Here is a 27,585-nt window from a genome sequence, read left to right on the forward strand (position 1 = left end):
TCGCTAATCTTTTAGAACAATCTCTTATCGAAATTAAAAGGCTTAATACATTGCAATGTGTGATTTAATTCAAATTTCAATGTTCCAGATTTAATGAAAAACTGCATCCCATTCAATCGAATTGGGATGCCCATATCTAGCATGTGGCTTGCTTGGTAGGAGTAACATGAAGGGATTAAATAAACACTGAACTAATAAACCTAATTCAAGGATAGATAATTCACAAACGAATATCCAATCTCATCCTTCTGATGCTTAAACTACACAAAAAAAAGCAGCACAAAAGTTCAAACTGAAAATGCACCATACATTTTCACAATTGTAAATTACATCTCATCTAAAACTTTAATAAGAATATAACTAATGTTTTTTTGGGGAAAAAAATATAACTTTAATAAGAATATAACATTAAAACATATTGTTTTCAATGATGACATTCGCAATGCTCAATGACCTTTATTTCATTCAAACTATATCCCTAGTCCAATCAATATTTAACTTGAACCGAAAAGTAAACTACAGGGAATTTACCTAATCAATTGAATGTGAGAGATATAATGTCATCAGCTTCAGTGTTTATCCATTTTTTGAGATATTTGCTCTGTTGAAACTCCTTGTCCAAACTATCCTTGAAATGAACCAAAAACCAGCCGAATAGATCTGCGAAAACTGTGGATTTGCTCTGTTGGGTTATTTATAAATAACATCAAAGACAAGAAGTCAGCCTCGTTTCGAAAGGAAGCGAATCAATAATCTCCTCTCCTGCTGCTGACAAGATCGCCGACTAATTTATCATTGTCCTCCTCACACTGATCCAAGTATTCTTTGTAGGCAGGATTATAAGCTGCAGCTGACTGTAAGTATTTTGTAGCTTCAGCCTTACGACCTTCATTGTATAGAGCACTGTAACGATGAGAAATAAGATTTTAGAGAATTTTCATGTTCAGGGAAGGGAATGTGAAATCTTTTCTAAAATCATTTTCCCCCTTAGGAAGGGGAGTGGGTAAGTGAAAGATGAATATAATCACTGGTAGGGTTGAGACCTTGCAAGCAGAACCAATCCGTCATAATAATGAGCTTTGCTCTTTGGTTCTTCTGGCTCTTTCATATTTGCAATTCTTTCCAGATGAGCAATGCCTTCTACCATTTTTCCCTGACATGACAATAATGAAAAGAAACGTAGTTACTTGTAGAACATAAATTGAGTCATAACTTGAGCTTCAAAAAATATCTAAGATGGATATACTCCCAAATTAATCCAGGAAAAAAATTGACGCGATGACAAATTGCAAGGGCTAACATGAGTATCAACTTCATCGAGCGTTATTTCCCAGATCAACTGGAAGAAATCGTGGATTTAACTTCAAAATTAAAATGTCTATTAATGTCTGGGATGCAATCAAATTATACAAAGCCACAAGTAATTGAAAATGAAATAGAAAGAGAACTAGATCAATATCATAGGTACAGCTTTTGGGACAATTTTATAACTCCCTCACCAGGTAATTTTAATTTCGAGCACATTATGTAATGATGTCCATCCTAGCCATGTTTAAATTCTCTCTAACATGTCATAGTTGATGAGTGGGAAAAAAGTTTCTAATAAACAGATTTGATTCAATCTACCTTGATCTCCTTGTTGATAGGCATAAGGTAAATAAATAAAACACGGACAATTCTCACCTGCCTTATACTGGCAACACCTGCCCATTGGGAAGCAAGAATTAGAAGATCTACCCCCTCAACTTCCGTGGGATGCCCGGAAAGAAATAGCTGAATAAGAAATAATTATTGTTTTAGCAAAATAAGAAATAAGCAAAAAAAATGAGCATCAGAAATATCTAAAATACGTTCAAAACCTCTTGTTCAGAGACATAAGAGATGATGCAAGATGATAGTAAGATAGCTGATCGGCATATGGGTAAGGAAAATGTACCTATTAATAAAGTACAATATTAAATACCTATTGGAGACTTTTCTACCTCAATCATTCTACATTTGATGTCTATTTCGTATTTAATTATGTAAGTCTAATCTCATTAAAGAGAATATACAGAGTGTTTTTCAGATCTTGGGGATACCTAAAAATAGCTCGATTAGAAGGTTTGTACTCAAGAAAACAACAAAAAAACAATACCAAAATCTTCTTTGATAACGATTGGGAGAGCTCAAAAGTCTGGTTAATCATTAGATGTTGATCCTTTGTCTGGGAAAACTTGGTAACGCGATGAAGGAACAATTAGTTATGCCCAAAAATGATGTACAAGTTAGAGACCACTAATTGTTCCCTCTCATGGCCACCATTTTACCCCTTGAACTACCGTTAATAAGGAAGGAAAAACTCATGTTCCTCATACCCACTTCCACACTCGCAATTTATAACCAAAACCCTCCTTTGCCAACACCTTGTCCAAAATATTCCAGTCTACATCATCATAAGCTTTTTCAAAATCAATCATGAAAACCACACCTTTCTTTCTAACTCTATAATCCTCAATCACTTCGTTAGCAATAAGAGTTGAAGATATGTCTAGGCTTAGAATTTGTCAAATTGTGGGTCCTTTTTCCTTCCACTACAAAATGACACTATTCTCACCAAGGATATACGGATATATTTAGAAAAGTGAAGAATCACACGATCATAGCTACATTCAATCAGGAGGGAGATTATTGAAAAGCTCGCTTGGCCCATGACCTTAACTGAGACCCCTTTTTCTTGTTTTTTAAATTACTTATGCACATAATTTCTCCCGTTCTTGTGTAAAATGCCCTTACCTTTCTTTTCCTTTCTTTTCTTGCTAATTGGCTACTACTGGGTTCTTTCCTGTCTTGTTTATTAGCTTTATTCTTAAATTGGGTTTTAAACCTTTACCAATTCAATGAAAACGGGCAGTTTTACTCAATTCTGGAGATGACCATATAGATATACTGTTATCTGAAACTGAAATAATAGTCGACATATCATTGTTATGCACCAGCAAGATAATTCATACACTAATAATGAAAAAGAAAATCCAACATTGGGACAGACCTTGGAAATTGCACGCTCTAAGTATGCAGTAGCCTCTGCAGGTTGCCCATTTTGTAACAGAGTTTGTCCCATGACAATCAAAGCTCGAACATACTCAGGCTCCTTGTTAAGTGCCTGTCTAAAATATTAAATAAGTCGTGTGTGTAGCCCTTTTTTTCTTCCACTGCAATTTAGCCAAAATCACTCGCCAAAGAAACCCATATAGAACATATACATGATACTGACATCTGAGAGAAGAATAGAGAGCTTACCGCAGTAAAGGAATAGCCCTTTCCTTTTGCCCTTTTGATAGGAGTTGGACAGAAAGCTGTCAAGTTTAATCATTAGCTATCTGAAAACGTTTGCATTACACATTTACACTAACTTGAACCAACACAAAAAGAAAATTAAGCTCAGCATAATTTACAGCAAGCAATTCCTTAGGAGACAGCTTCTCTACAGAAATTTTTTTCCACTTGGTGGGCAAATCCAATGGTATTTTTCCTGGATTATTGGTTTCTCCGAGAGTTGCAGTGCCCACAGGAACTTCCTTGGAAGGCAATCCCAATTTACTGCGGACAGCAGGATGCTGGAGGGTTAATTGCTGCAAGGTTGATATAAAAATAAGCTTCTCAAAATATGCAAACTAAACCAAAAAGTTTAAAAAACTACAATAATTGAGAAGAAGCTTGTTACTAAAAACCCCTAATTGCTTCTTTTCTTTTTTTTTTTTTTCTTTTTTTTTTTAATAACTGGGAGTGGGAGGTCAACAGACAACACAAAGGAATTAGAAATAAAGGGAAAAGATTTGCTCGCAAGAAATAACTAAAAGATCACTGCAAAACTGAAAGTATGTCCACACAACAATCGGTCAAAGTATTCATTCAAAAAAAGTGGTAAATTTTTGGTCCTTCGTCAAGGAAAAGCTAAGCAAAGACCTCACCTGAATTGCAGTGAACGAACTATTTGTAACCCAATAGACTAGACTACCCTGTAAAATAAATAATAAGGGGAAAAAACCAGATTCAGTAAATTCATACTCTAGACCAAATGGGCAAGGGCAAGATGTCATTATTATTGGCAACAAAGGTTGAGAAGAAACAACCAGAATGATCGTAATAAGATCTGTCAGATAAGGTAAAAGAAGGCACATTTGAGCAAAGAAAAACTAAACAGATAGGGCAGCTCATCTAAGTTGTGACATAATACCATTAGGATAAATTAGTCAATCATTAAAGAAAAAACACAGAGAAGAGGTTAACTTAAATTCAATTCGGGTTAATTGGTCAGTTCGTTCCTTTCTCTAGGGATTGAACTCTAGTCAATCCCACTAAATTCTAGTTTAGTATTCTTTAGTCCTGACTCACTTTAATGAATTATTTTTTATTTCTTCATCAAAAAAACAGAACATAACAAAAACAATATTAGAAATACTAATTGCTCCTGCATGAGCACAATGGTCATCAAACAAAATAACATTTGTAGGGTAAAATTGCACAATTTTGAAACCTAGGGATGAAATTGACATATTTCCCAAACCTTATGGATCAAAAACGTAATTTACTCCTTTTTATTATATCAATAAGTGGTTCATTTCTTGTTGAAAACAAAAGCCTTTTTGTGACTCAGTGGCATAGTAAGGATATATCATCTCCCATTTTTTAGCACGGTTTTTGTATGAATGTATTATCTCTTTTTTATCAAAAAAAAAAACAAACAAACAAACAAACAAACTTCAGACATGTTACATACAGTTTTTTTAAAAAAAAAATAACGAATCAATTGACACTGTCAATCAAAAATTGAATATTGTTCCAGCGCAGCAATAAGAGTTGAAACAAAGTACATGATGTAATAAGAAAGCCTCAAATGCTCCTTAAAAAGATATAGAAGTCTTGGTAGGCAATGCTTAATTGACGTTAGAATTGAGGATGGAAAACAATCAAAGGATTTATGAAGACAATTATAGCCCTTGGTTTGATCGGTTCGAGTCTGCACGTTTACAGCATCCTCATGGTGGTCTCTTTCTAAGCCTTTTGCTGATTTTTCTTTCATACATATGTTTAAATTTGGATGCCTTTATTTTTCCCATGTAATTGCTATTATTTTTTTTTCTTGTCTCGTTATCTCCCTTGTCAAGATACCTTTTGAGCTTTTCATTTCTTCATTTCTTGTTTAATAAAAAACAAAACAAAAACAAAAACATATGCGACATCTATGATTTGGATCTTTTTTTGGAAGTTCAAGAATTTTTTGGCTTTTCTCCTCTCCATAGTGAGAATTTATCTTCAAGGGCTCTCTTTGAGTTTTATTTTCAACATTTCTTATCGATCCTAATATGGTACCTAGTGATATTTTGTCGGCATGGATAGCTCAGCTTGACAAAGAATGGGTTCGAATTCAAAAGGAGAAGCTTCTTTGACAAATAAAATTCCTCAAACGGAAGATTGCGATTTTTCAGCAACACTTGTTGGAACTTTCAGACATTTACTCCAACTTCTATGGGCAACTCAACGTTCATACTCTTGCATGATGTTAATGTATTAGTTCTTTGTTAAGTTTTTGAGAATATCATTTGTTATGGTTTGTGGAATCTTTATATGACTCTATGTTTTTCCTTGTTACTCCTTTAAGAGTTTGTATCCTTTGAGCACTAGTCTCTCTTTTCTTCTTTTTCATAAAAAGTTCTATAAAAAATTAAAAATTAAAAATAAGAATAAGAATAAAGTAAAAAATGCTTCCATTAAATTCTACAAGAATGGTGAAGTCTTATACAAAATTTAAAAATGCCACTTCGAAAAGTAATCATGAACAGAATTACCTGAGGAATACAGTAACTAATAAAAAACAGTGGCACAGTCAGTAGATTCAAATAGAGTTTGTAGTACTGCAGAGAAATAGAAAATATATTTATCAGTCTAAAATATATCTAAACCAATGGAACAAAAATATAAGCATGTGTTATAGAGTACAATTCTGTCAACATTAAGAACATCTTAAACACTTACTTCTGCTAAAATGCCAAATATGCCAGTTGCTTTTTTCAATGATGATTTTCTGAAAGACACCTGAGCAAAAGAAATAAAGAAATAAGGAATGAACACATACCTGTTAACAATGAAAACTGAAAATGTGGATGCTTCTTTGGCGAGATTTGAAAAACCAGAAAATTTATATTGCCCCAAAAAATTGTACTATATGGCAACAATAAGTCAAAACAACATAGTTGCTTTCATGACAAGCAATAATGTGTAGGCAAGTGAAGAATGAAGAAAAACAAGAATTTCACACATTCTGCTGATGACTGATGAAAGTTCATGCATGTTTGTAATTGAAGACCACATAATGCCACAAAACTCAATTGGAAGTTTCTGTTATCTTCTCTTCAAATGCCCTTCCATTTTTTCCTTTTCAAACATTCGCATACCCGGCACAGCAACCGTTCTAAAAACCTTAGGTCGCATTGCCTCTTGAACCCTTACCAATACCACCGGGTAATCTTCACATGCCTCATAAACACAAACACTCAAGCTAGATCAGAAGCACCTAACTTACCACCCTATTCAAAGAAATGTGTTTTTGCTTGAAAACAAGAAAAAGTTGAAATACCTGAACATTAATAAAGTGCAAGCTGGCAATTAGAAACGGAAATATGGGGCCGAAAACTCCATGTGGATACTCTGTCAGATTTTGGAACCATAAAGCTCCACCCTGCAATTAATACACCACAAACTTAACCCTTTTTTTTTCTTATAAGAAGATCAATTTTCATTGAGAAAAAAGGAAAGAATACAAGAAATAAAACTTAACCCTTAACTATTTCCAACTTCAGATCCAAGAAATTAAAAAAAAATGAAAATAATGCAACTACGGCAGCTTGTTGATCATATCAAAGCTCAGAAATGAAAGGAATTCCAGAAGGCATCTAGTATGATAGGATGACGAGCTAAATACATCAAACTACAAAGCCCAACCCATCCATGCCCTTGATTGCACTTTTCAAGTGGTAAAATGAGAAAGATAACTTTTTCAGTCTCCTAAGTGTATTGTGTAAGACTTAATTGGGTTTTTTTACCCGTATTTAACAAATCAGCCTTACACAGTCAAATCCTGGATGGTGATCAAGTGACATTTTGCGGATAGTAACCATCCACAATAGAAAGCATGGGACCTGCACGTAGGTTTGGAAAGAAAAAAGAAAAGGGCAAAGACTTTCATCAGAAGAGCTAAACAGCAACAACATGAAAATAGTCTTCATAATATATGTGCTTGCATGGAATGGTTGAGTAAACTTAAATAAAAATAACAAAAGATAATGTGAAACTTAGAAACTCTGATAATTCCATAATTTATGGTTCAGAATATTGTCATTTAATTAAAGAACAGATCGTGCTCCTGATGGGTTTATATGGAAAACCAAATTCAAGCTTGAGATAAGTTCCCCACCCCCCCTTCTCTCTCCCTCTAGAAAGCCAGATTTCATTGAAGCAGACAATAGAACATGCAAGGGAATATGAAAAAGGAACAAAAGGATCCTAGTGAACAAAGAGCAAAAACTATCAAACTACACAATTACAGGAAACAAGACCTATTTTTTTTAAAAAAATGGAAATAAAGGATAATCACTAGAAACCTTGGTGAGAAAAACAAAAAACGAAGGCCAAATTGTAGATTAAGCCTAACCAAGCCCAAATCTCCACCAAGACATCCTCTCCAGTCTCTCCTCATTTAGCTCCTCAAGATGCTCCTATTTGCTCCAGCCGAATACTTGAAAGAACAGCAAAGAGACCAGCATGCCAGCGTTGCGCCCTATCTCAAAAGGGAAGATGGAATAACCACATCCATCAATTCATATCCCACCACAGCCTGCTATGATCCGAACACCAAAAGTTCCCAAGAAGCTATCCCAAATCATCTAAGCAAGCTAAAACCCCCAGAAAACATACTCCAACCTTTTTGAGCCCTTACATAGGTTGGATCATCACAGCCCGAGAAAAACAAAAGAGAATTTCTAGATATGGTCAATAGTGTTAGTCCTCACATGGAAGACCTTCTAGGCAAAAACTAACCTTCTTAGGAATTTGTACCTTCCCAATCAAGGAAAATAGTGGGAAAGCAAGGGACGAGGCCATGCAAAATAAGAAGAATACCTACCATCATTACTGCACTTACAAAAAAGCTATCGGAGAAGCCAAGATTATTATAATTATCCATTTTTTCCTTGAAATTTTTATTTTAAGCAAATTTTACGATGCCATAATCTTTATACAGAAAAACAAACGTTCTTGATACTTTCTTGAGTATTTCAATTGAAGAGGGACTACCCTTGACTAACCTTCTCTCACGCTAGTCAAGAAAGTGATAGACCCTGAGTAACGAAAGTATATGAACGCCGAAGGAAGACCAAGGAGAGGCTAGGTAATGAGAAAGATAAAGTGTAATAAAATAGATGTGGGGCGGGGGCCACAAGAGAGGAGGAGAGTATTTGTAAGGCCATTGAGGCCATGGGAAAGGTAGGAATGATTTTGTGAGTAGCAATCTCTCTTATGAGATTTAGAGGAAAGGTAGGGAGCTCTCGAATACTCCCTTGCTGTTGATAAATAAAGGTAACTTGGCTCAGGCCTATTAGAAAGATCATGAAGTTTTCAAATATTGTTGGAACTTCTAGACAAAATAGACATTGGATGATTATCATTTACAAAGACAAAAGAAAAATAGTTCAAAATAAAACTTTGATGGAACTCAGACATGAGAAAACAGAACATCTTTCCAAAAATAATATAGTTTCTAATTAGATTAGAATCACCTGAATAGAAAAGTATGCAACGAACCACAGAAATGAGGGGCATCCAATTGCCTTTCTTTCCTTTCGGAAAAGAGAAATTTGGTCCATGTAACTCCGTCCCGATAGAGGTGGTGGCAGTGGAGGTGGCACTTTGAGAAATGCAAATAAAAGTCAAACTAAAGTAATTGAGTTAAACAAGTGAATTTCATTGACCCATAAATGAGGTGGTAATATAGTATTGTGATTATTTTAATATAATAACAATTTAACTATATGCAATTAAATTTTTTGTATATATATATCTTTAAATTGGTCAACAAATTATACAATTAAGGAAAAACATCAATTTATACCCCTAAACTCTGGCAAAGAACCCCAAAATAATAATTATATTAATTTAAACCTTAAGCTTTCATAAGTGATGCCCAAGGAAAGGCATGAACCTACCCATTAAACACACTTCCCAAGAGATTTTTAGCCCACTAAAAATATTTCCTGTCTCTCTCAAAGTGGCAGATGAGACTATACTTCTTCCACGATCAAGCAGCCAAATTTATTAGGTCACAAATAAATTTATTAGGAAGTGAGCGGATGTGATTGAAGGCTTTCTGGATTTTCTAGTCAAGACTTGCTGGCAGGGGAAATTTCTTTGCTTAAAAGAGACTGTTTTTCCAAGATATTTGGGAGCATATTCAGGAGGATCTTAGGAGAGATTTCACTAAGTTCTATGAGAGAAAGATCCTGGATAGCTCGCTAAATGAAACTTTCATCTGCAAGTTTCTAAGATGGAAAAAAGGCATGTTGGCTAAGTGGTTGTGGCATTTTCCCCGTGAGCCCGGATCCTTATAGCATAGGATGTTAGGTAGTAAGTATAATTGATTAGTTTGCAGGTGGGGTTAAAGATCGGCTCTTGAGGATGTTGCCCTCATCAGTGGGTCCTTTCTGTTGTATTCTTTGTCGGAAGGCGGAGGAAGACCTGGAACACTTTGGAGCCGTGAGTTTAGGAGATCCATGTAGAGTCATTTCTTTCAAGAGTTTGGGTTTGCACCGCTCACCAGAGGGGTATCAGAGACACGATCGGTGAGTTTCTCCTCAATCCGCCTTCTTAGAGGAAAGGTTAGTACTTGTCGTTTGCAGAGATGTGTGCTTTATTATGGGAAATTTAGGGAGAGAGAAATAGAAGAGGTGGGGCCTTTCCTTCTTCATATTTCGGTTTTCCTCTAGGCCATAATCCTAAGCTAAACCAATTCTTTTTCATTTGTTTTTGTCATCAGTAAGGTTAGAGTCTTCCTTATTGGAGAAAGGGTCCTTTTTAAAGAGGTGGAAGGCTTACCCTTGCATAATCTGTCTTGAGTGGCATTCCAATTTATTTCTTGTCCCTGTTTAACACTACTCGGTGCAGTTTGTAAGACCATTGAGAAGTGATGAGGGATGTCATCTCGATGGGGGATAAGGAAGGGAAAGGTTCTCATTGGGAAAGATTGCAAGGCCTTTTAATGATAAAAATCTTTTCATTTCTTTTGTAGGGGGTCACAGACTCTAATTGGAGAAGTGTACTCTCCACAATCCTTTTGTAATCCTAATCATGGTAGTTTCTCATAAAACTCGACTGGATGGGTTTTCTGTTTCTAGTATGCAAGTGCTTCCTTCAGTAAGATATGTTTCTTCACCTTAGCCTTTAGTTGGTTCTTTCTTTTGTTGGAAAGAAATACTCGTTTGTTATAAAGAGAGGATAAAGATGTGGTTACGTTAAATAGTTGTGTGATTTATTAATTCTTTTTACATAATCACAACAACCCAAGACAAAAGCTGTAATGAGTCGGGCAGTAAAGAGAAATAAATCCATTCGTTACTTTGGAAACTTACACTTCGGAAACAATTCTCCAATCCTTTTCAACTTGTTGAGTTGAACAATGAGTAAGGGCAGCAACGTAAATCTGAGAGCTAAAGTTGATGAAGCAATAACTGCCCACCTGAAATTAAAAGGATCAGCGAAGTAAATTAAAATTGAAGCTATCAATCTTACTACAAACCACCGTCCACGATCTTTCCACACCCCTAAAAGATCAAACTCGTAGACTACGGGAACATTAAAAATTTTTGTTTCTAACTCAAGCTTACATGCGGAGTATAACAATATAATGGGAATAGTATTTTATTGTTATCCATGACAATACAAGGATAGATGCTCTCTTAAATAGATAAGCTTGAGAGAAGTAACAGAAAACTACTCGGCCACTTACATAACAAAAGGTCTAGAATAACTGATTAGCAAGAGATTAACCAAACTAACTAAATTATAACAAAGCTAACAACAATTAAGTACACATAACATGGAGTTGGAAATACCAAAGCGAGCATAGCAGCTCAACTGCCATTAAGAAAATGCAACATTATACTGAAACGTTCACCACATCAAAGACAGAGCTCGTCAATTTCTCCATGACATACCCATATCAAATAAAAGAAAGACACTATGGACAAAACACGATTCAAAGTGTTCAAATTCGAAATAGAAAAGATCAAAATCCATATGCGCCGAACACTGCTCTCAATTTTCCTCCAGAATCATATGAGAAGCATTGAAATGCTCACCAGGGCATACCGGTATACTGATGGAACCCATCCAGTATCGAAGTCAGTTGTTGAATGGGTAAAATCGACTCCTCCACCACAGCCGCACCAATGACTTCCTCGACAACTCCTCCAAGTTCCAGGTCTTGAATCCCAGAATGGATTCCCGTGTCGTCGTTAGAAAGGCGGCTTGATTCAACGCCGAAATGGCCAATTTGTTCGAACTCTGATTCATCGTCTGAACGAGTCCACAATGACCGAGAGGAGAATGCGGTGAGAGCAGCAGTGGAGCATAAATGAGGATCAAAGCGACGGGTTGGCCTGCTGAATGATTGATGATGAGGGCTTGGGAGAGTGTGAGCTTCGTGAAGTCGAAAGGCCATGGGATAAGAAAGGGAAGCGCTGGAGTAAAATCGAGACGGACGAAGACGGCGAAGGTGAGTACAGAGCTGCGACTTTGCCATTTTTCGGCGGAGAGAACATACTCCGACCACCAGAGATACCGACTCCCCTATTAGAAATTGCTTAAATTGTCTAAAAATGGAAAACTCTATTAGAAAGACTAAGGCCACCTTCACCAGACCACAAAATGACCCAAAACCCAAAAACTTTTTTACTAAAACTTTTCTAGCACGAACCTTTTTCCCATGCGAAATTCTAAAATTACTCTTAGTTTTTAAAAAATCTTCAGACCGTTTAGTGAACTTGCATCTTTACGAATACTTTAAGCGAGCATTTAGATATTACTAAGCAATCGGATAGAGATTACTAAGCGATCGTTTCGCTAAATATTACACGATCATTTAGATATCCATTATGCGATCGTTGGCTAACTGTTACGCGATCGTTTAGTTTTTGTTATACGATTGTTTAGATATCTATTATGCGATTGTTTAGATATCTGTTATGTGATCGTATAGTTTTTGTTAAACGACCATTTATGTTTTGTTATGTGATCGTTTAGAGAATACTAAGTGATCATTTAGCTAACTGTTACGCGATCATTTAAATATCCATTATGCTATCGTTTGACTAACTATTATGCGATCGTTTAGTTTTTGTTATACGATCGTTGAGATATCTGTTATGCGATCGTTTAGTTTTTGTTAAATGATTGTTTAGGTTTTATTATGCAATCGTTTAGATTTTGTTATGCGATCGTTTAGATTTTGTTATACGATCGTTTAGATAAATTTGTGCTAAATTTGTAAAATACAATTGGTGTTATACATTTAACTAAACAAATAAATAACTAAGCGATCGTTAAATTTGTGCTAAAATTACATATTGTACAGTATAATTGGTGCTCAAATTATATATTGTATAGTATAAATTTGTACAGTATAATTGGTGCCAAAATTACATATTGTATAGTATAAATTTGTACCGTATAATTGGTGCTAAAATTACATATTGTATAGTATAATTGGTGTTATACAGAAAAACGAAGCAAAAATTTCATATTGTTTAGTCTAGATGGGTCAGTATCAGGTGTTATCAATGTTTGTCTGCACGTTTTCTTGTTATGTCCTCTCTAACCACATCGTGTACATCTGTGTATTTGTCGTGGCTCCTCTCCAATTGAAGGTATCCTAACGGTTTGACGTCGATCTACACTTACTACCTTTTGCGATGGTAGAATTGGTTCAAAATCTCAACATCTCCAACCCATTCTTGACTGTGTCCGACTGGGAAGATTGGTTCGACGTAAGCAGAAAGTACACATTCAACTGTAAACTATTTTGCACATAATGTTTGAACATTAATGTTTCTCAGGGTCGCTGCAGATATTGCATGGGAGCATGGGATCTCGAGGCAATTAAGCTCCATACACGTACATGTTCGTGAACGAAGATCAACCAACCCCCTCAAATATCCATCGTCCACATTAATTATATGTATATCCACTGGAGAAACATGATATGTTCTAGACATCATTTCTGATTCCTTAAGAATACTCATTGCGTAATTAATTACAATGTTTGTGCATGTCATTGCTTGTGTACGTCGAATATAGAACCAACCTTGTAGCCACTCGCGGATATGCCCTAATAGCTTTGTGATTGGTAGTTCTCAGGCATCTTGTAACACTCTATTGAAGCATTCTACTATATTTGTCGTCATCTTGTCTTACCTACAATGAACTTGATAAACCCTTGCCCACCGTTGTAATCCAACCTCCTCAAGATAGGCCGTCACACCAGGATATTGATGGAGCTTAGCCCAATACATCTGAAAGTCAGACATTCTATATGCTTTCGCCGCTAGGTAGAAGTGTGGGATTATGTCCTTATTCTTGAATTTGTCCACCAAATTGTTCCGAATATAGTATATACACAGGGCATGAAATGCATCAGGGAATATCCTTACATACACCAAAATGATCCTTCTGGCAACCCTCGTGCATATACCAATTCATACTCTCTAGTGTGATAAGCCCGTCCGTAGGTAATGTTCACTCTATATTCTCGTCGGACGTCCTCAATTATAACCCTTGGGCGGTAGGTTCGGCCAGCTTGTTTGTATTTGGACTTTATTAAGTGTCCAATAATCCAACTTTTTACTTGTCGATGATTACCAGTTCTCATTTCAAGAGAACATGTATGTTCGTTGGGATATTTCGTCACTTTGAAGGAATCACTTTCTTTCATTTTTTTTGCACGGACCCACCACTTGCATTCCTCCACCAAACACCAAATAGTTAGCAAGCTCTTTGTTGACTTTTTACACGGTAGTCAAAGTTATTTCTTATTGTAAGCATCGATAATTTAACTGACAAGTCATATTTCAAAAAGAAAATTTGACCGACCTTTATATATCCTTGTCATTCCGACAATCATGAGGTATTGTGATGAAGTTTTCATATGATGGGCCATTTGATGGTCTGGGTATATCAACAAATGGTTCGATAGGAACGATAGAATGCATTAGAATCGAAGGCATCACAAGCAGTGGAACGGGAGCATGTGGGGTTGGAACATGGATGTTAGGTTTTGAGAAGTTTGTAGACCTGAAGATTGTCCATATCCCATATTCAGTATTGAATCATGAAGTACATTTGGGTTCACTATTCCGACCAAACCAAACTTCACTTCGGTCATCTCTCAAGTTACATGGCTCAATATGATCATCAAATGAAGACATGGTATGAATTGGATTGGGTTGATTGGTTGAATTGCTCTGGTGTACACCATGACTTTCACAAGGTGTAACTGATACAAATAACGACATCTGGGATGCCTCACTGCCTTCTAAAAAGAAACTTATATCTTCACCGTCGACTATGTCAATTGGGGGAGTAGGGACTAATAGATTGTAGCAACATTTGATGTGTATATCAAACATATCTGGATCGATATCCAGTCGTTGGTGCATTATACTCAGTAATTCACTGACTATTATATCATTTCTGATCACCAGACCTTTCATATGACCACTAACCTAATTTCTTCCGGACTCATCCTAATCTCCATCAAATCGTACAAAGATACGAAGTAGCGTCATTGATCTACAATGAGATAAACAAATCATTGATAAGTGAACGATCGTGTATAAATTACCATGCGATCGTGTATATATTACTACATGCTCGTGTAGTAAACAATTGCATAATAATGTCTAAACGATCGCATAGTAATATATAAATGATCATATTAGTACATAATCGTTTATAATTTACTAGGCGATCATGTATAAATTACTATGCGATTGTGTATAAATTACTATGCAGTCGTGTATAAATTACTACACAATCGATGTATAAACGATTGCATAGTGATGTATTAATGATTGTGTATATATTACTACATGATCGTTTATAATTTACTATATGATCGTGTATAAATTACTACACGATTGTTTATAGTTACTATACGATCGTATTGTAATTTATGAACGATCGTGTAGTAATTTATACACGATCGCATAGTAAACGATTGCATAGTAATGTATAAACGATCGCATAGTAATGTATAAACGATCACATAGTAATGTATAAACGATCACATAGTAATGTATAAACGACCACACAGGAATGTATAAATGATCGCATAGTAATGTATAAACAATCGTCCAGTAATTTAATGTTAAACGACACTTATTATGAAAGCGGTATGGGAGAAGAAATCGTGCATTGAATGAATGACTGAAGAAACCGTTGAACGAAAAAGAAATGTGGACTGAATCCGACGATGAAAGCTACAAGAAAAGGCTACGAGAGAATCCGAATATGTTGGACTGAAATTCTAAGAGAAAGCTACGAGAGAACAATGAGAGAATTTCGTGGGAGTTCGACGACAGAAAGTGAATAATGAGAGTGACGTTCCATTCTCTTCAGAATATTAGTTGGGAATAAATGTTTTGGTGGAATGTTGATGATGTATTGAATTCACATTGAATGAAGGGCTGGAGAAATCATTGAAGGAAGAAGAAATCGTTGAAGGAAGAAGAAATGTGGTACGATCTGAAGGCGGAAGAAAACTTGGGGTAATTTTGAAATTTCGCATGGGGAAAAGGTCAGTGGTAGAAAAGTTTTTAGGAAGAGGTCATTCGTAGAAAAGTTTTGGGTTTTGAATCATTTTATAAAATTTTCCATCTTCACCCTCGAATGAAAAAGGACTCAATAGATCAATATGAAATTTAGAGGTTTCATATAAAAACAGTAAAAAAAAAATTAAAATTGTAAAAATGTCAAATCGAATTAAATACTAAAAAATAATAATGACAATTTGTCAGAACTACCATCACTTATAAATAAATATGTAACGTTCAAAAGTTGAAGCTAGAAAGTTTAAAAATGTTCAAAAAAAGCCTTCAAATATATTATAACTAAACAATTATCACGGTCATTAATGGAGCCTACCAAACATCCGTTCAATACCTACATGATATGATTACTATACCATACTAGGCATTCATGCAAAATAAAAAAATAATAATTAAAACAAAGCCCACCAACAACTCAAGTCAAAATCGAAAATAAATTAGGGATTTGGAAATCTTTTTCATGCGCAACGTTTTCCTTTTCGCCAGGTGAACACAATACACACTATCAGTGTGAGGAACGAAAACCAGACTTCTCAGGTGAGGATAGCCCCTTTTATTGTGGCAATCTTTCACCTTCTCATGTACAATTTCTCTAAAACTAGTTTATATAGAAATCTTCATTTTTTTTCTTAGAAATAATCCAAGATTTAGCTAATTCTTTTCTTAAATAGAATAATGCATTTGAAAATAATATTTTATTTGTACTCCTTAGGCAAACCGAATAAATCTTTGTTCAACAAATATTTTCCCTTGATTTTTAGGATTTCAAAATAGAAAGGCAATATTATCCCCATCATTTAAATAATAAGTTTAAAAACAATAAACCATTTAAAGGCATTTGAAGAAGGATAAAATTTATGAAAAAATTGAAGGAAGAAAAAGAGTTAATGAAAGATTGAAAGTTGCTGGAATTACTGGGAGAAAAAAAATGAAACAAAGAACCAATAGTAGTCAACAGTGAGGATGGGGTATGTTTCTAATATCTAATTGTAGTAATTCTGAAAACCAATAAACTGAAACTGTACAATAGGATACAAATGATACAATTGCTAGAGGAGTAGTTATCAAACATAAAAGTCCAAGAAGTAACAAAAAAAGAGACCAAGAAGCCTCTTCAAAGATGTGAATGTTCCAATGAAAAAAAAAACAAGAACACATCCCAAGGTAATATCGGTCTGTTTGAATACTCTATGTTAACAATATGTGTTCATAATAATATAAATAAACGTGCGTAATGTGAGAAAGACAATAGACAAAAGAAGAAGAAGAATGATATAAAGGATGTATGGGAAGAGAGAAGCAAGAAGAACAAGAAGAGATTAGGGTATGACATATACATTTTATCCATAACTTATTGAAATTATAGTGTATTTGTTAGAGTGACTGGATCATATGATCCATCAAATTCTCAATAGGAAGAAGGATAGTAATCAAGGTGAAGAGGATGAATCAAAACTCGAAGAGACTTTTGAAAACATGGAAGAGGAAATGAAAGAAAATGAAGAATCTAATTCAGAAAGCCATGGAACACACAACAGAGACAAAAAAAGAATCTTCCAGCAAAGAGTCAGACAAAAAAAAAAAAAAAACAAAAAAGAGAGAGGCAAAAAGGCAATCCACCATAACTTAAAAACACTAGTGGAGTTTTTTTGAACAATACCAAATTATTTACTGTAATTGACAAATTCTAGGTAAACAATAGCAAAGATAAAGAAAAGGGTAAACTAACCAAAAGGCAAAAGGGAAAAGCACTCTTAGGAGAAGACAGAAAGGATGTATGTTTACTAAAATACACTATATTTGTACTTACTGCCTGACCTTATACATATTGTACTTATAGTTTAATATACGTATATTAGAATGCTTTGTATTTGATTAATGTTGAAAGGAGAAACAAATCACTTAATAATTGAAACAATCAACGAAAACTTAGATGAAGAATTGCAAGAGAAGCTTAGAAACACAATTTTTGGACATTTCCTTGATTTTTCAATTACAAATCAATCATCACGACTTTTATTACATCTAATACAAAGAATTTGTAAACCTAAGTCTTCCACACATTTGAATTTCTTGATAGGTAGTCAGATATTGAAGTTTGGTTTAAGGGAATTTGCTTTAATAACTGGATTAGATGGTGGAAAATTGTCGATCATTGATCAAACTATGATAAAGGATGGTGGAAATATAAAGAAAATGTACTTCGATAATAAAAAATATATGACCAAGATGTTTCTTAACATAATCTTCAATATTAGCAAAGTAGGCTCTGCCAGTGATAGATAAAAATGGCTAAATTATATTTTCTGGAGAGTTTCCTTATCCCAAAACAAAAGAATTTAAATTTGGTATTGGAGCATATAATAGAATTGAATTTGAAATACGATGGAAATCATGTGTATACCTGCAAATGAAGGTTCCTAGTAGACAATGCAATGCATGCATGGGAGTACGAAATCATGTCTAGGTCCTATCGTCGACATGAACAAGTACAATTCAGAATATCGACCAAAAATTTGTTGGTGCGGTTGTGAACTTCAAATTTGTGTTGGTTAATAAGGTATACCTGCAAAAAGATAACAATTAGTTTACCTTACAAACCTATCTATTACTAATGATACATATATTACTTAAACAAAAAGTAACTTACATTCATTGACCAACTCTTCCTTAAGGCTAATCGGATCATGTCCTCTACATATGTGGAAAGTTCTTAACGTTGGAAACTCTAATGATTGCGACGTTTAAAAAACCATTTTTTAATCAGACTATGATTCGAATCAAGAGACCGATAACTAGTAATTCCATGCTTCATTCAACAATGAATTCATGCTTTCAGATATGTTTGTTGTCATCAATGAATATCTTTTCCTTCCACATAATGCCCTAGCCCATATTCTAACTCATGTCTAATAGAGGGAGCAAGATCATCCAACTATCTCATGTAATATTCAAACTTCAAAGTTATATATGCTCTTGCACACATATGGAAAGAATCCTTAATTGGACTTAACTTATGGTTCTTTTTAAGGTTCTTATACAAATGAAATGCACATAACCCATATTCAGCTAGATCATAGACAAAACTAACACATTTTCCTATACTTTTATGATCATCAAACAAAATAACAAGATCATTAGGCTCTCCAAAAGCAGCTTTAAGATTACGAAAAAACCAAGATTATGATCCATCGTTCTCTGAATCAACAATTGCAAATGCAAGAGGCACAATCTGAGAATTACCATCAAAAGTGCAAGTAGATAATAATGTCCCCATAAATTTGTTCTTCATAGTGGTGCCATCAATTGACATAATGGAAAAAACTAATTCCATGTATCTATAGAAGCAGCAAGGGTCATGAAATACTACTTAAATCTCCATTCATCGTCACATTCTTGTGTGCTATATGTTCTTGTAAGGAATAAACATTCTTGGTGAATATTATGGAAAATACATTGTATTTCTAATTAATTAAATTGAACATTGGAGAAAATAAGTGATAGCACCTAAAATGTGCTATTTTCCCATTCTTAATTTTAGGTCGTTAATATGTTTAATGTGTTTATTTAGTGTTTTTATAGGTATCGAGTATCTTGAAGGTAGAATCAGTTGTTACGAACTGTTCGGGGTTAATTTGGAGCAATTAAGAGCTAATTTGAGAAATCGAACTTCAAAATGATGTGAAGAGACGAAAATACCCTTGGACAGAGTTGAGCGTTGCGCAACACTACAAGACAGTAGCCTCCACAACGCTAGAAAATAGGGCAGCGTTGCAATACTCTAATTTTTTTTACGGAGGCGCATGCGAGGCCTCGCAGTGTTACAACGCTGCGACTGCAATTTATAAGTCTCTTCTTCGTTTTAGGCAAAGTAGCATGGAAATAATCACCTCCCAATTGACTTCTATGTCGATTTTCTCCCTTTCTCACCTCTCCACTTGTATTTTTCTTCATTTTTCTCCCCATCTCATTAATTAATGAAGACATTGCTTGGTTCTTCTCTTCTTCATCTCCATGGGAAGGTAAGACCTAGCTCTCTAAATTAGAGATTTGGATTAATGTAATTTTTGAGAGTTTTGTTTAAATGTAATTTCTATATTCTTGTCTATGGGTTTCAATATGAATCTTGTGTTTATGAATTGCATAATTTTATTATTGATTGACAACCAATAATTTGTTGTGTAATTTGAATGTTTAGAGATAACTTATAATATATGACATATAATTATAGGTTAATCTCAAAGGAAGCAGTAGGTTAGTTAGGCTTGCAATTCATTGTCTAAAATGAATAATATTGTTCCTATCAACCTAGAGAGCAACTACATTAAATGTTTGATTAGATGTTGGAAGCCGAATATGAAAGAGAAAGCATGCATAAAACGAAAGCTAACAGAATCATTAAGCACTCTAATTACATTTAATTTGAGTCCAAAGCATGCTAAAAAAAACAGATTTTAACAAAATGAGGGTTTCATCATGTATACCTTTGAAGATTTCCACTTGCTTCTTGCTAAATCCACGAAATTAACCTTCAATTTTTTAGTAGACCACCAAGAGTTTATTCTGTACTATTCTTAACCTTGGAATGAGTGGTGGAAACTCATAATTGAGATGGATTAAGGTGGAATTGGAGAGGTTTGAGAGCAAAACTCAGAAAGTTTCAGAAGTTTCATAAAATTATGAAATGCATCAACTTCAATCTCAGAAAATTGAAGTTTTTATTTAGTTCCTTCATACAAGCACTAAGTCTTTCAGCAATTTTACATATTTAGAAGGCGGAGGCGAGTGAAGAGAGAAGATGCCAAAAGATCGTTCTGGTTAGCTCGAAAGAGTGTCGGGAAGCGTTGAGAACAAAGAGATGGCCGACTCTTGCGGAAGCAAGAACATTCTTTTAGGCAGAGTAGAGAAAAACTCAGTGTAATAGCCTTGGAAAGCAAGACGTTGCTACCAGGCTCTCTATCCCTATTTTCCATTGTCATTCTGTATTTTGAGCTTATTTATAAAATGGAATTTGCATCTCTACATCTGTTCACTTTCTTTACATTACGCATGAGTAACTAAACTGTTGAATGGGTTGAGAAGCACTTAGCTAGCATAACCTGAGATCTTCACTTTATGCGATCATTTTGTATTATGTATGTGTCATATGTCCTTTAGAGATGCTCGGGAGGGTGGTCTAAGGATAAAATCTAGGCTTGAAAAAGTCAGATTAGAATCTAGGCTCGGGAGAGTCATATTAGAACTGCATAATCAAAAGATAGAAGCTTAGGAATAAGTTCTATTTGTTATTAACGCATCTCATGCACCTTAGAGATAGGATATGATGGTATGTGGTCACCTTGTATCTGTGTGCATCATTCATCATCGTATAGGCAAAAAATAGAGACTTAGGAATAAGTCCTATAGACATCATCGCATACATTGCATGCGTCCTAAAACTAGGAACTATAACATTTGCATTAGAAGATGAATTGCTGTTGTATGTGTGTAGCATGATCGCATAGCTTGAACGCAATCTCAGGAAGCGCTAGCTAAATACCTTCTCAACCTATTCCCTCACATACTCATTGTAACTTTTGTTGTTATTAACTCTTTTCTCAAGTCCGCCGCATAGAATATATACCTTAAACAAACATACCAACCAACTCATTGTGTTATTTGTCACCGCAAAGAAATCTGAAATCACTATCGCATACTGTCTCTATAATCCCTGTGTTCGACCCTAGGCTTACCAGGCAACCTAGTAGAATTTATACTTGGATTTTACTAGGAAAACTTGCATGCACAACGCATACACTACAGTCGCAATACACACCATAATTTCATCATATTCACAATGCATCATCTACTAAAGAAATTGAAGGTCAATTTCATGGAACTTGCAAGGATTAAGTAGAATTCTTCAGAGGTATACTAGCTGAAGCCCTTTTCTGTTTTAAAACTTATTTTAGTATATTTTGTACTCAAATTAAGTGTAATAAGAGTGCTTAATGATTCTGTTAGCTTCCGCTTTCTACATGTTTAATTCATCATGAATTATGATAGAAGCTTGTGAAATCAGAAAGATTTCACGTGAGCTCATTAAATATCCTTGATCCTTGATTTTTGGAGCTTTTCTTATAATTTCTTTGTTTTATGAAGGATATTGGTGAAATTTGCAAACTACAGTTAGTGATGCAATTGCAATAATATAAAATAGTTCGGCAGAGATTTCAGTAGTTTTGGAAAGGATTTCTCCATCGATTTATGTCTCAATTCTAAAAAATTTTATACCTAAAAAAGATCTTGAAGAAACCATAGTTTGAAGGCTAGAAATAGGGTATGAAGTCAAGGATTCAAGACATACCATGATCATCATCTTTACATATCGCACAACTTTTATTCCAATTTTGATTCCAATACTTTTGTTGTCGTTATTTCTTTGTATTACGCTCGATGTTTTGCTAATTCTCTTTCCGATCCATCATTGTCAAAAGATGTAGGGTGTTAAGACCCAATTATCCTTGACGAAGAAAGTTGGGTTGATTGAGGATGGTTGTAGTAGGAGCTCTCAATTTTTAGGCTCTTTCTTTTCCTGTATTTCTATTTATTGTATCTTAGGGCCTGTTTGGTAGACATCAAATTCTATTTTATGTTTTCAGATTCATTGAATTTAGTGAATATATATTTAGTTGACAATCTAATTTTAACTATTTTCGGATTTTGTGATCCAAACAGTGCAAATTGTGAAAACAACTTTTTTTTATATTTTCTGGGTATCTAGATTTTGAATTCAAAATTTTTAAATGCAGAATTATATTAAAAATGATAAAAACAATAACAAGTATACTATTTCATATTATAACTCAATTATTTTTGTTAAATTAAAATGTAATATATTATATATTATATGATATTAAAAATAGTAATTATACAAAAGTTTTAATATAAAACAAGTTCATTAATTAATTAATAATAGTTTATATTTCAAGATAGTGTTTAGTGAGAAACTAAATATATTTTCAAACATATTTAAAAGAATTTATTTAAATTGGAATTTAGTTTATGAATCTACTATCGAACACATATCTGAAAACATGAAATACAACTCTGTTTTCTTTAAATCTCTTGTTTTCAAAATTCTGTTTTCAGATTGCCTACCAAATAGGCCCTTAATTTCTAGCACTGTTTTTGGTTTATGTACTTTGTATTTTCCTTCATTTTTCTCTACTAGTTTACAAGTTTCATTCAAGTTCTAAGTTTTGTACTTCTCTCCCATTAATTTAATACAAGTTTTTCATTGCTATTTTCATATTCTTTTGCCTTTACTTTTAATATGTCTTTCTCTTTATTTATTGCTTTCTTTTTATTTCATTATGGACTAAACTTTTCCTCGGTATTCAAATATGTAAATACTCCAAAAGAAAAAAAATAAGTCTTTCATGCAGAAAAAGTAACTTTGCCCATTCCCATAACATGGTTTGATTTGAGTTTATTTTCATTATTAGTCTAGATTAATCACTTAGATTACTATACAAAAGTTAAGTTTAATATTGAAAGAATTAAATAAAACTTGGATTTCATAAAAGCAATCTAGGAAAATATCTTAGACCTAAGGCTTTGTTTTTTACCCTAGACCTAGGACAAAATCTTTAGAACCTTGAATTGTATTTTTATTTACTTAAGATTGCATTAACCGTTGACATATTAGGCTTAACAACTCAGACTCCTAAAGATATTTTATAGGAGGTCAAATAGGTGTTGAATCTGGTTCACCATGCTTAAGTTTTAGTCAAAATTGCAATTGCATGAAAGGTGGCATTCTCTAATCAAAGGGTGTGCACATATTTGAGTCCCTCATTTATTTTCATTATCTTCTATTAAAAAAAAATTATCACTACACATGATTTTTAATTACTTTACAATTGCATTCTTAAGAAAAATCTTGTTCATTCTTAGAACTTTTGTTACATAGGTTCTCTTGGTTACAATACTAGAAGTACTTCCAATTATTACTTCTTGACGGTGTGTATTTGCATCAGACTAGAAACTGTTATTTCTTTTACATGTTTCATAATTTAGGTCTATGACTCAGTTGTCTCACCGGCAGGAAAAGATTCCATTTTTTTCTCGCAAACTTGCATTACTGCATCATATGACATGTCGACTCCAAATGTGATACACAAAATAAACAAAGGTGTTAGAATAAATCCCTTTTACTTACAAGTTACAAATATTGGAGACAATATCATTAAAGATTATTTTGACTTTAGGTTTCACCCTCGCCCTCCATAGAGAACCCCAAGTCTTTATGACTATCACCATGCTAGAGAAAATGGGGAGGGAATCAAAATTCAACTTGATCCCCAGATGGTAGGCATGCTTCATAAAGAAGAGCCATTTGTTGTTTTAATCAAAGCTCCATAACACTCCATCTTCAACCTTGTTGCGCTCAATGGGGATAGAAAAAATGTTGACAATATCATCTTGGGGGCATAAATGATTCCTTAATCAGGTTTTCATCCTAGAAACCCACTAGAGAAATGAGAAAATAAACTTTCTTGTTTTTAGCCTTGTCCTAAATCCAAATTGTTATTGGTATACTGATTTTCGAATGGAATCCATTCGTATTTCATTCTTTCTTGCCTAAACTTTGCTTTTCTTTGCAATACTATCTGTTTAACACTGCACACCAAAAACATTCCTTAAAGCTCAAGGGGTATTTGACCCAACGACTTCATAAGTCGTTGTTAAATAACTTAACTCCACCAATTTCAATAGTGTCCACTATTGAAGTTTACACATTTATTGATGAAAATCATCCTCTCGTCTTTCTCTCTTTTGCACATTTATTGAACTCCATATTCGCAATTTTGGACTCCAAACATAGACTTTCTAAATTTAACATATTAGGGAGCTTTTGGGACGCAAAGTAGGTTATTATAGTCTGTGGGTCATAAGAAACTGTGTGTTGTTATATTTTGTGTTTGAGGTGCAAACTATTATAGTCTGATTTATAATAGTCTGTGTTTGGGGTGCAAAATATTTTATTATGTGTTATAATAGTCTGTGTTTGGAGTGCAGTTTATTATAGTATGAATTATAATAGGCTGTAATTTGAATGTACGTTATTTTAGACCGTGTGTAACTTTTTCTTCTATAATTTTTTATAATACAAATAATTATGCATATGAAATATCATAAAAATATAATTAAAACTATATATTCCACCAATTTAGACAAAATTAATCGTATTTTAATTTATGTTAAAAGCTAATCATTTTTTTTGTCATTTTGGGAGGTACCTTGGCTAACATGGAAAAAAAAAAAAAAAAGTATATTACTTTAGGATGCAATTGATGTGTTTCATATGTAAAGTTCTTTTTTGGAGGTACAAAAAAAATCTAAAACAAAATAACTAACTCATGATTGCATGACTAAAATATGACCAACAAGATTTTCTACCAAATCTACTACAAACTTAAATGTATAATTGAAACAAAGTAATCATTGTTCATTATCGAAAAGTAGTCCAAAATACGGGTTGGTCAAACATTCTCTTGAAGAAGAAGGTTGCAATAGTCCAACTTTAGGGTCGTGGGAATGGATAATAAGCTCTTTGTATCTTGCACGCTGTGAAATATGATTTGCATAAGCTTCAACCTCTGTCGGTTATGCAATTCAGAAATATTTTGGAGTTGGCTCAAGACTTTCGCACACAGTTTAGCCTCTGTTGAACACTTCTCTTTCGGCCATTCTACAACCGCCTTCAACTGGTCATTTGCAAAGTCCATCGTATTCTTAACAATCTCTGCCGTTTCAAATTGATTTCCATGTTGCTTCCTCTTACTTTCTCTCGAAGCATTTCCTTCTTCAGTGCTTCAACCAGTACGTGTTCCATGTATCTCATCCTGTGACATGTCCATTCCCTAACTAGATATCGTGGGGTTGATCGGATATTGTGATTCACCAATGGGAACACCATCATTCATATGGTTTGGCACGTTAGACCCGAAGTCCACAAAGGTCACCAACAGTGCTCCCGTAGCCCGATCCTTGCCGAAGATGTAGGCTAGATCATCATAGTATGGGAACGACTTGTGTACCCTTTGCTGCAAGATGACTCTACATGAAGGGTAAAGTGGATGTTATGATTAGGTTACCAATATTCATAAAACAATTTAGACAAAATTGCATTTTCACCCATCCATCAAATAACTCCCGCTATACAGTGTTGCATTGGAATTCCTCATTCTAGCTGAATCCACCGCAAGTCGGTCCTCTATGCAATCGTTTGGTAAGTTTTTTTTTTTTAGGGATTTAACTCGACAATCTATAGTTGGCGATCCTTGGATATTACAGTCAGACAACTTCTCAGCCATCATACGTTGTAGTTGTGCCAAGTACCCAAGTCCAAACGTCCCATTATCTGATCTCCATCCACCAGATGCAGCCAACGCCACCAAGCACTTGACCAGCTTCGCTTCTTCCTCTTATTCCAAGTGTGCTTTAGGGCTCTAGAGGAACTTAATATTTTAGTATATACACGTGCACATTTTATTACAATTAAACAACAAGCAAATGTATGGAACATAATTAATGGGTGAAGTGAAGTACAAAACGTAGTAAACATAATGATATTAAGAGAGTTTTGAATGAAGTCATTTCACAACACACGACAAAGAAAATAAGTGTTCTAATTAATTAAAGAAGCATAAAGGCACTACTCGTTATGCAACTCCAATTTAGCAAACCTCTATTACGCTAAGTCATCCCTTCATTGGGTTCATTCATTTGAACTCTCAATGTAATTAATCTCATCCCCCCCAGTTGTAGCAAAGTTTGAATCAACCTCATCCAAATCCTTGACCAGTTCACTGTTATTCATCTCCCTATTGATAAGATCGTGTAGAAGGCAACACGCCATGATGGTTCGACATTGGATTTGCACTGGGTAGTATAATTTTCCTCGTAAGATTGCCCATCTACCCTTTAACAACCCGAACATTCTCTCGATGACATTCTGTGCATAAGAATGCTTCATATTAAAGAATTCTCATGGAGTTGTTGGTGCATTACCTCTTCTAGGCCACTCTGAAAGATGATATCTTTCGCCTCTATATGGCACCAAGAAACCCTCTACATTTGGGTGCTTGACATCACATAGATAATAATACCCTATTGAACGTCCAACTGTTTCAAACCTTATACTAGAAATACAATGAGTAGGAAGAGATAGTATGTGTACCTAGTTACCTTCAGAACCTTAAGTTTATTACGTCATGATATTGCATCTTTGAGAGCTTGAGAATTAGCTGTGGATCTTTCCCACCCTGATAAGATGCATACGAGGTCACCATTTGTATCGCAAACACCAAGTACATTTATTGCAATTTCACTATTTCTCGTTCTATACCTTGGGCGATCAGTTGCACTGACATTTACCTTAATGTACGTGCCATCTAATGCACCTAGATAATTCTGCGGAGGAAAAAAAACAAGAAATATTCATGCGCACACGTTCACCTAACAAATAAGTCACATCGAACTGACGTTGGTTTAAACTGTATCTTAAACCATTTCTATCTCTGAATTGTACATGATTTTGTGATCGACAAAAGTTTTTTTTTAACAACATGGCGTATAATCGTATACGCTAATAAAACGGAGTTGAAATGCCTAGAAATAGTCT

The 27,585-nt window shown here is 34.4% G+C and overlaps 1 protein-coding gene across 1 annotated transcript; it reads right to left on the bottom strand.

The window, feature by feature from the left end:
- Positions 1-286: 286 nt before the first annotated feature.
- On the bottom strand, positions 287-11,919 carry LOC120079823 (ALBINO3-like protein 2, chloroplastic). Its single transcript, XM_039034237.2, has 14 exons — positions 11,391-11,919; positions 10,662-10,768; positions 8,817-8,944; positions 7,110-7,181; positions 6,620-6,721; positions 6,019-6,078; positions 5,832-5,897; positions 3,954-4,001; positions 3,438-3,614; positions 3,283-3,338; positions 3,032-3,149; positions 1,684-1,773; positions 1,044-1,153; positions 287-903 (listed from the first exon to the last, which is right to left on the bottom strand). The coding sequence occupies exons 1-14, from the start codon at positions 11,831-11,833 to the stop codon at positions 747-749; spliced, it is 1,734 nt and encodes a 577-aa protein (XP_038890165.1). The 5' UTR covers positions 11,834-11,919; the 3' UTR covers positions 287-746.
- Positions 11,920-27,585: the final 15,666 nt, after the last annotated feature.

Source organism: Benincasa hispida, chromosome 6 (genome assembly GCF_027475165.1).
Source record: "Benincasa hispida cultivar pf3 chromosome 6, pf3_genome.v1.1, whole genome shotgun sequence".
In the NCBI taxonomy this organism is placed as follows: Eukaryota; Viridiplantae; Streptophyta; class Magnoliopsida; order Cucurbitales; family Cucurbitaceae; genus Benincasa; species Benincasa hispida.

What these genes read in the sequence shown, in the direction of transcription:
- LOC120079823 (XM_039034237.2), bottom strand. Translation starts at nt 11,833, where the DNA reads ATGGCAAAGTCGCAGCTCTGTACTCACCTTCGCCGTCTTCGTCCGTCT. An exon ending in TGGAGAATTGTTTCCGAAGT is followed by an intron (nt 8,945 to 10,661) that starts GTAAGTTTCCAA and finishes CATTTCTCAAAG; the next exon opens with TGCCACCTCCACTGCCACCA. An exon ending in GGATTGGTTCTGCTTGCAAG is followed by an intron (nt 904 to 1,043) that starts GTCTCAACCCTA and finishes TCATCGTTACAG; the next exon opens with TGCTCTATACAATGAAGGTC.